This window comes from Nematolebias whitei, chromosome 8, assembly GCF_014905685.2.
Source record: "Nematolebias whitei isolate Nwh7 chromosome 8, NemWhi1, whole genome shotgun sequence".
Taxonomy (NCBI): domain Eukaryota; kingdom Metazoa; phylum Chordata; class Actinopteri; order Cyprinodontiformes; family Rivulidae; genus Nematolebias; species Nematolebias whitei.
In genome coordinates this window covers 32,349,653-32,358,313 of record NC_056505.1, presented here as the reverse complement: position 1 = coordinate 32,358,313, position 8,661 = coordinate 32,349,653, and the positions used below count along the sequence as shown (strand labels likewise).

General features: G+C 43.4%; 1 protein-coding gene across 1 annotated transcript; it reads right to left on the bottom strand.

The window, feature by feature from the left end:
* Positions 1 to 2,722: 2,722 nt before the first annotated feature.
* On the bottom strand, positions 2,723 to 8,116 carry asphd2 (aspartate beta-hydroxylase domain containing 2). Its single transcript, XM_037680590.1, has 4 exons — positions 7,857 to 8,116; positions 5,750 to 6,918; positions 5,233 to 5,346; positions 2,723 to 3,254 (listed from the first exon to the last, which is right to left on the bottom strand). The coding sequence occupies exons 2-4, from the start codon at positions 6,612 to 6,614 to the stop codon at positions 3,124 to 3,126; spliced, it is 1,110 nt and encodes a 369-aa protein (XP_037536518.1). The 5' UTR covers positions 6,615 to 6,918; positions 7,857 to 8,116; the 3' UTR covers positions 2,723 to 3,123.
* Positions 8,117 to 8,661: the final 545 nt, after the last annotated feature.

Here is an 8,661-nt window from a genome sequence, read left to right as displayed (position 1 = left end):
CATTCATAGATCCTCACTGAACTTCTGGAGTGAGTTTGCTGCACTGAAAGTAAAGGGGCCCAATAATATTGCACGCCCCACTTTTCAGTTTTTGATTTGTTAAAAAAGTTTGACACGTCCAATAAATTTCATTCCACTTCACGATTGTGTCCCACTTGTTGTTGATTCTTCACAAAAAATAAAAAATTTATATCTTTATGTTTGAAGCCTGAAATGTGGCAAAAGGTTGAAAAGTTCAAGGGGGGCGAATACTTTCACAAGGCACTGTAGCTTCTTCATAATGACAAAATGGGATTTCTGCACTGTTGTGCCTCCCTGCGCCGCTGCAGATAATTGCACCTGGATGAAGCGGTCTTATCTTTTTTTCTTTTGAATGCTTCATATATTTATATGCATCTGTTGGAAGATGCCTTTCACAAGAGCCAAGCATAGAAAACCCACTTAAGAACTGAGAAATCTGGATTGAAATCTATAACGATCATGCTGAAGTGAGAACTCTGACACCGTCTGGTTAAATAAGATACTCAACCATTTATTAAATGTACAGAAATACTGTTCAAAATCCACACAAGAAAGTGTTAAGGAATAAATCCTTGATTCAAATGTAAACAAAATGGTTGCCCCATCATACAGTGCGTAAAGCCAATGGGACTCATTTTCCATAAGTGGATTAGCAGCACTGCTGATTTAAAACCCAATTATGCTAAATGTGTGCGTCAGTGTCATCAGATGTAAACAGTGTGCAAATGATCACACCTTTGTAAACATTAGAACTGAACAGATGCGTATCTGGAAATTGCGGTGAACAAGTGAAGCAGGTTTTCTTTTCACAACCTTTTTGACTGTCTGTCCACAAAGTGCTGCTGAATAATTACTGAGACTGGTATAATGGAGAACCACACTGCGCTGCAAAATTACAGTGATCGAAAGAAAATCATCACAGAACAACGGAGTGAGCACTTCAGAAACATTTTACAGAACATACTAATCAAATCTATCAAAAATGATTGGCTTTTTGATTCAGAGAACGACTCGCAATCACTTATAACTCAAGACAACACAATAGTTAAAGCACTGAAGACGATCGTTTCAGAATATCTTGAACCAGTCAGGGTGTTTATTTCCCCGCTTCAACCTTATTTACAGCAATACAAACCTGATATCAAATGCAACCAAACGAACAGAGTTGAATAAATTTACCAAAAACACTTATCTTTAGTGTCACAGCACTTGGTGACTCAAAAATAAACCCACCTCAACCTAAAATGTGCTTTTTTGATCCATGTCTTGTGAAAGCCTGACTTGATTTTCACAGGAGAGCACAGTTTACCACACGGCAGGCGTCAGGACGGAGACAGGAACCATCATCGTCGACATTGGACCTCGATAATCAACCCAGATATAAGAATGAAAAATAAATGTTCATCTTGTATTTGACGAGAAGCATTTTAGATGTACCGGTACTACACAAACATCATAACAGCACTACTACTTGGAGATTTATGACCTGTTTAGTTTGGATTTCCAAGAATCTCGACTGGATTTGACCCAACATGAAATTCTATAAATGAAACCATCCTGCGCTGATTCTTGGTTTTGGCTTGAAGTGTTTATTTGAATACGTTATTTTGCAAGTTAACAAAAGCTGCGTTGTGATTTTATAAAATATTTAAAAGGTAATACAATCAAGGACAATATGTCAACATTCTGTGAGCAGGACGGCCCGGTCATTCATCGACAGGAGAACATTCTAAAATTAATGAAATGTGCGTTTTTGAAGTAATTATTGTGCAACCCTCCTGGTCGACTGAACCAACTGGGGATGCAGAGTCAAAACAACAACCAATAAATGATCTTTAATTTTAGCCCTTGCAGAAACGTGTGCATGTGTTCCATGTTGTCAGGGTTTGAGATGAAGGATCCCCAGCTGAGAAAGGATTACCCAGTGACGCCACTTCAGTAAAAGCATGGATCCATTATTCTCTTGGAGATGACCTGAAGTGAGTTATGCTGCAGCCATGTTGTGTCCTTTGCTCTTTACTTCTAACAATTTAAACGACAACCAAAATAAACAAGGTACGAGCTGCGCCCAAACTTTCAGAAAACACGTTGCTCCAGGATTAGCCCACAATTTGAAACATTTAGCAATTATCGAGTCATATCACTGATTTATGTGTATGTATGATTTATGTCCCATTATATTCTAGTTTAGGGATGCACAATATTATCGGCAGGGTATCGATATCAGACGATGTTACAGATAAAGTTAAATATCAGACATCGGCCATTACATCAAAATAACTCACATATATAAAAGGCTTCTGTTTTAAGTTAATTTTTATTTTAAGAAACTGTCAAGTATATCTATTAATACACTACTACTTATACACTTTTCACTTGTCGCTTGTGAACAGGTTGAGTTTTGAGTTGTGAAAATTTACAAATTTGCACCGTTCGAGTGTTGTCATTGTGTTAGAGAGTAAATATCGTGAATAAATTTGACATTAAACGTAATCTAAGTTGAAGTGTTGCATCATTTTCAGACCCCTTTTTGGCGTCTGCATTTGGTAGCAGGCCAAACTGACAAAGACCACGCACAATAATGTATTTTACTTCCACAGCAGAGAACGTTATCTAGTCTCTAAGTAGGTCTAGGAAAAAAAATATCGGTATTGGTTATCGGCCAAATAAGCTTTAACATATCGGCCAAAAATTCAATATTGTGCATCCCTATTCTAGGTGTTTAAAAATAATAAATGATAATCTGCGCTGAAGGTGTACCCTTACCCTGCCTGCCTAATGTGTCATTTTGTACATTTAAATTAAAAACCAAAAGAAAGATTTGGCAGAAGGGTGCCATTTTTAAGCTGTGTGGACAATTGTGTACTTACAGTGCTCTGATCAAATGCATGGATGCATTTCACAGCTATAGAATAAAAGCAGGTGATAAAAGAGGCCCAATGTTTGGTCGTCTGCTAAGAAGAGTTGGGAGCAACACTGTGCGAGCTGGAGAAGATGCACACAGTGAAAGCTGGTCTGGAGGCAGGAAAGTGTTGCTCCCTAACACTACAGACACGTATCTTAATGCTATCCGTCCCCTGCTCGGACATGGTTCTCACACACCTATTTCCCTTCTTTGTCCTCTAAGCGGCCTGGAGTGAAAATGTAGTCCAAGGCTTGTCTCTCGGCAGCGGCCACGTTGGGGTGCCACAGGTCCACCATGAAGACCACCCTGGGGCCATCTTCTGAACTGCCTGTGCACACAAACAAGGCCAAGAAAAAATATATAAGGAGCCTATTTTGTTTTAAAGCCTACAGGTGCTGGTCATAAAATTTGAATATCATGAAAAAGTTTATTTATTTCAGTAATTCCATTGAAAAAGTGAAATGTTGATGATTATAACTGACAATTAAGGAAAACATCAAATTCAGTATCTCAGAAAATTAGAATATTGTGAAAAGGTTCAATATTGAAGACACCTGGTGCTACACCGTAATCATTTAATTAACTCAAAACACTTGAAAAAGGCCTTTAAATGGTCTCAGTCTAGTTCTGTAGGCTACACAATCATGGGGAAGACTGCTGACTTGACAGTTGTCTAAAATACGATCACTGATACCTTGTACAAGGAGGGCAAGACACAAAAGGTCATTGCTAAAGAGGCTGGCTGTTCACAGAGCTCTGTGTCCAAGCCCAATAAAAGAGAGGTGAAGGGAAGGAAACAATGTGGTAGAAAAAAGTGTACAAGCAATAGTGATAACTGCACCCTGGAGAGGATTGTGAAACAAAACCCATTCCAAAATGTGGGGGAGATTCACAAAGAGTGGACTGCAGCTGGAGTCAGTGCTTCAAGAACCACCATGCACAGACATATGCAAGACATGGATTTCAGCTGTCACATTCCTTGTGTCAAGCCACTCTTGAACAAGAGACGGCATCAGAAGCGTCTTGCCTGGGACTGCTGCTGAGTGGTTCAAAGTTATGTCCTCTGATGAAAATAAATTTTGCATTTCCTTTGGAAATCAAGGTCCCAGAGTCTGGAAGAAGAGAGGAGAGGCACATAATCCACGTTGCTTGAGGTCCAGTCTCAAGTTTCCACAGTCAGTGATGGTTTGGGGTGTCATGTCATCTGCTGGTGTTGGTCCACTGTGTTTTCTGAGGTCCAAGGTCAACACAGCCATCTACCAGGAAGTTTTAGAGCAGTTCATGCTTCCTGCTGCTGACCAACTTTATGGAGATTCAGATTTCATTTTCCAACAGGACTTGGCACCTGCACACAGTACCAAAGCTACCAGGAACTGGTTTAAGGACCATGGTATCTCTGTTCTTAATTGGCCAACAAACTCACCTGACCTTAACCCCATAGAAAATCTATTGTGAAGAGGAAGATGTGATACACCAGACCCAACAATTCAGAAGAGCTGAAGGCCACTATCAGAGCAAACTGGACTCTCATAACACCTGAGCAGTGCCACAGACTGACCGACTCCATGTCACGCCACATTGCTGCAATAATCCAGACTAAAGGAGCCCCAACTAAGTATTGATGCTGTACATGCTCATACTTTTCATGTTCATACTTTTCATGTTCATACTTTTCAGTTGGCCAACATTTCTAAAAATCTTTTTTTTTAATTGGTCTTAAGTAATATTCTAATTTTCTGAGATACTGAATTTGGGGTTTTCATTAGTTGTCAGTTATAATCATCAACATTAAAAGAAATAAACATTTGAATTATATCAGTCTGTGTGCAATGAATGAATATAACAGACAAGTTTCACTTTTTGAATGGAATTACTGAAATAAATCAACTTTTTCATGACATTCTAATTTTTTGACCAGCACCTGTATATTACTGCACTTATATCAGACACATAAGGATTTTCCCTACATTTTCTTAATGTTATACATTTTCAGGTCAATAGTCAATCTGCAAAAAAAAAGGGAAAAAAGTAGCATTGCAGCAAGGAAAGCCTGTCGCCCACCGCTTTACATATTTTAAACAAAGATCCAATGAAATGTGTTAGTGATCAAAGTATGTGTTGGGGACGTGTTTCAGCTACTGCACCAAACCTTCGCCCAATGTCTGTAAAAATGATTAAACATTATTTATTCTAACGTTATCTTAAAATCTGTCCACTGGCTTATGAGATGTTTTGCTAACAGACAGACAACAAAACATGCACACGTGCACACATGCTCACTAAATACAGTTTCCATCCCTTCTCACCCTCATGGAAAGCCCTGTGGAGGAAGGAATCATCAAAAAGCAGACAGCTGCCCTCAGACCAGCACTGTGGCTCTCCACCAACTACAAGCTCACAGGATGGAGGCACTCTGAGTCCTAACGGAGAGAAATAACAATGTATTAGGTGCAGAGTTTGATATATATTTTGATATATAACCTAACGTCTCTTCATTGCCTTGTATCTGTACAGTGTGCAGCTTCAAAAGCTCTTATTAAAGGGTTTGCCTTCAGAATGATAAACACGTCTATTTATAGTCATTTCACAGATGGAAATAGAATCAAAGCTCAGGTGCAGAGAGAAAACAATAACCATTTCTGCACAAGGCGCTGTGTTTCAGCCTCCATTACCCAGGAGGATTCAGTCCGAAATAACAGCGGCTGATTTACTCTTTGGCTTCTACTCTGTGTTTAAATACGGCTCTCTGTGAAATCATCTGCTTCTCTGTTGCGTTCAATACACGCTGAGCTGCATCACGTTCGGTTCACTTCACTCTCTTACCCACGTGGCAGCGCAGCCTGACATTAGTCGGCCCGTAATGCTCGGTGATGAGCGCCCCAGGCGTCAGCACGGAGAAGCAGGCGTTTCCGAAAACGTTGTTGGCGATGAAGGTGCGCAGCTGGCCCAGCACCCGCCAGGCCCGCGGACATCTCCGGACATTTAGAACCAGAGGAGTGCCTTGGTTCACCAGGTAGTAGGTCCACCACTGCCCTCGAGGAGTACTGTTTGCTTTCCACCCCGGCGGGAGGGAGGAGCCGCTGCGGGCTGGAGGTTGGTGGTAGATGCTCTCAAACTCAGCCAGAAGTGCAGGGAAGCTCTGCTCCAGCAGCTCCACGTCATGCCTCTGCACTTCTCTGGAGAAGAAAGGGGCCGACGGCAGGTCGGGGAGGAAGAAGACTTCCGGTCGCTGGATCGTTGGTCGGCTGTTGAGGTACCGTCCCTGGTCACGAACTCCCTTGTGCACCCTCCCCATACCTGACCAGGTGTAGCGCTTGGCGTACTCCTGCAGGCTGTGATAGAGCTTCTGGTTGAGGCTCTCGCCTGCGCTGGTACAGCGGAAACACTCCGACGACTGGCAGAAAGCAAAGCCATTCTGCTCCTCCAGCATTGAGCCGTGCTTCCCTTTCCCCCTGCCCCGACAGTCTGAACTCATGAAGCCCCCAACCACCCCTCCTATCCGACTGGACCCACTCAAATACCTCCCACGCAGAGGGCTGGAACCGTGTTCGCGGCCCACCCTGTAACAGTACCACATAAACAGCACCAGCACGCACATGACTGTGACAAACGCGCAGACCTCACACTCCCTCACAGACTGCATCCCACCAGCCACCATCTCCCTCACACTCTCCAGTGACCACTCCATACTCCTCCTGCTCCCCTGAAGTGATGGAAAAATATAAAAGTCCTGATGAAGGATGAGTTAATGCGTCTCGTGTTGAGTGTGATAGAAAGGGGCCTGAAACCACACGCAGGGTGTTATGGAGCAGCTCTCCTGGCCCGCTCTGATGTAAACAGCCTGCCGATGTGATTTAACGCGCTCGCTCCTCAGGCCTAACATTTCAGCGCTCTGCGACGAGGGACGGCTTCTCCTGGCATGATGCTGTTCTGCTGCTGCTCGCTGTTTCAGACAAATGCAGACAGACACTGCGCCGTGGGTCGACCGTTCTCTGCAAAACAAAGAGAGAAGGAGATGAGACGAGGACAGGACGCTGCGATTTACAGGAGGGTGCTTCCTCTGTGACTGTGAAACACGTCGTCGTCAGAGTTCGACAGCACGTTTCCATTTTTATTTTTACTCGCAGGGTGTCAGAAACACCTGCCGGACGTCAACATGGCACATGCAGTGAACACAAATTGGATTTTGGCTTCCCAGTGCTGCACTCTATAAAACCATGAGTCACAGGCACATTGCTGCATTTAACACAAATATCTGTCTTTCCTATTACTGAACACACACACACACACGCACACGCACACGCACACACACACAGTGAATTATGTAAACAGAGCTGAAAGCCACCCACACTTCTAATAGGCATTCACAGGTTTCTCAGCAGGAGCTGTACAAATGGATCCTCAGGGAGGGAAAGAGGAGTGTGTGTGTGTGTGTGTGTGTGTGTGTGGGGGGGGGGGTACGTGGTCGTATGCAGTATTAGAAGTAAAAGCAGCTTGTATTACATGACAATGATTATATAATGCTAATGGAGCAGCAGCTAGGAGTGAGCAATGCGTCAAGTCTGAACTCCAAAGATGCGCTCTCACCAAAAATGGTCCTGTTATCAGATCCTCCCCCACATCCTGTCTGACAGCACCAGGACGCCCCCACACCCCCCTCTCCCCCTCCACACTCCCTCCCCCATTAAGCCTGTTAGATCAAGAAGCCACGAATAACACACCCTGTTGTATTCCTCCATATCAATCCAGAGACATGCGAGTTTAGACCCCACACGCACATTCACACTAAATCCCAGTGGGCGCTGAAGCCCTCGGTAAATAAACAAATACATAAATAAATAAATAAACAACTAAAAACGAACCGAGCTCATCAAGACTGCAGCTACGTGGATGTTTGATGCGCCGGTTCGCGCGCACTTTGCGTCCTTACCTACTCAGCATCCATGGCCGTCGGAGAGGAGAGGCGCGCGGGTGTTGCTCCGAGCAAAGCTGCGCACCACTGCAGTGCACGCGGCGGCATCATAGGAAGCAGCGCCCAGATTGTACGAGCTCGCGCTCACGAGCCTCGTTATGGATGAAATATATATTCACGCAAACGCCGAGCCATGCGCGCGCTGGACAACAGCGTGCGAAAGGCTTCAGGAAACACTCGTGTAAATACTGACGCCTCACCAGGGAAGAGCCAGCGTCAAGTACAGGAAGAAGCATTTTAAACTGCTTCCGCCTGATCCTTTCAAAATAAAACATGAAGGAATGCATATCGCCCACAGCCTTCCACGCCTTAGTTTAAAAAACTCACAAGAATAAAATTGTAGTAATAACATTTTGTGCGTGTGTTATCTCACAAGTTGTCACGCTTTATGTGTTTTAATGACTGTCAGCTACTACCACATCAACCTTTGACATCTGCAAACTGGACTGAGCTGTTTTTGTCTCAAGTGGAGGAGTGAAGTATGTGGGAATCTTGTTCATGAGTGATGGTAGCAGGAGGAGAACGGACGGATCAGAGTCAAAGAGATTTAGTTGTCACACACACCACATGTGGTACACGTGGTGGAACGAGATTACTGTATGTACACGGGTCCCAGTTACATCCAGCAATAAAATGTAAAAGAAAAACAGTAATAACATCTAAGATATGAACTAAGAAAAACATCAGCTAAATATACACTAAGCACTAATAGCATAAAAACAATACGCTGAACAGCAGCACGAACATGAGTGTGTGTGAGCAC

Bases quoted from the DNA above. Each gene is read 5' to 3' on its own strand.
- asphd2 (XM_037680590.1), bottom strand. From the start codon at position 6,614: ATGGAGTGGTCACTGGAGAGTGTGAGGGAGATGGTGGCTGGTGGGATG. The intron at 5,347-5,749 runs GTAAGAGAGTGA...TCTCTCCGTTAG, and splicing joins CAGGCTGCGCTGCCACGTGG to GACTCAGAGTGCCTCCATCC. The intron at 3,255-5,232 runs GTGAGAAGGGAT...TTGTGTGCACAG, and splicing joins CCACAGGGCTTTCCATGAGG to GCAGTTCAGAAGATGGCCCC.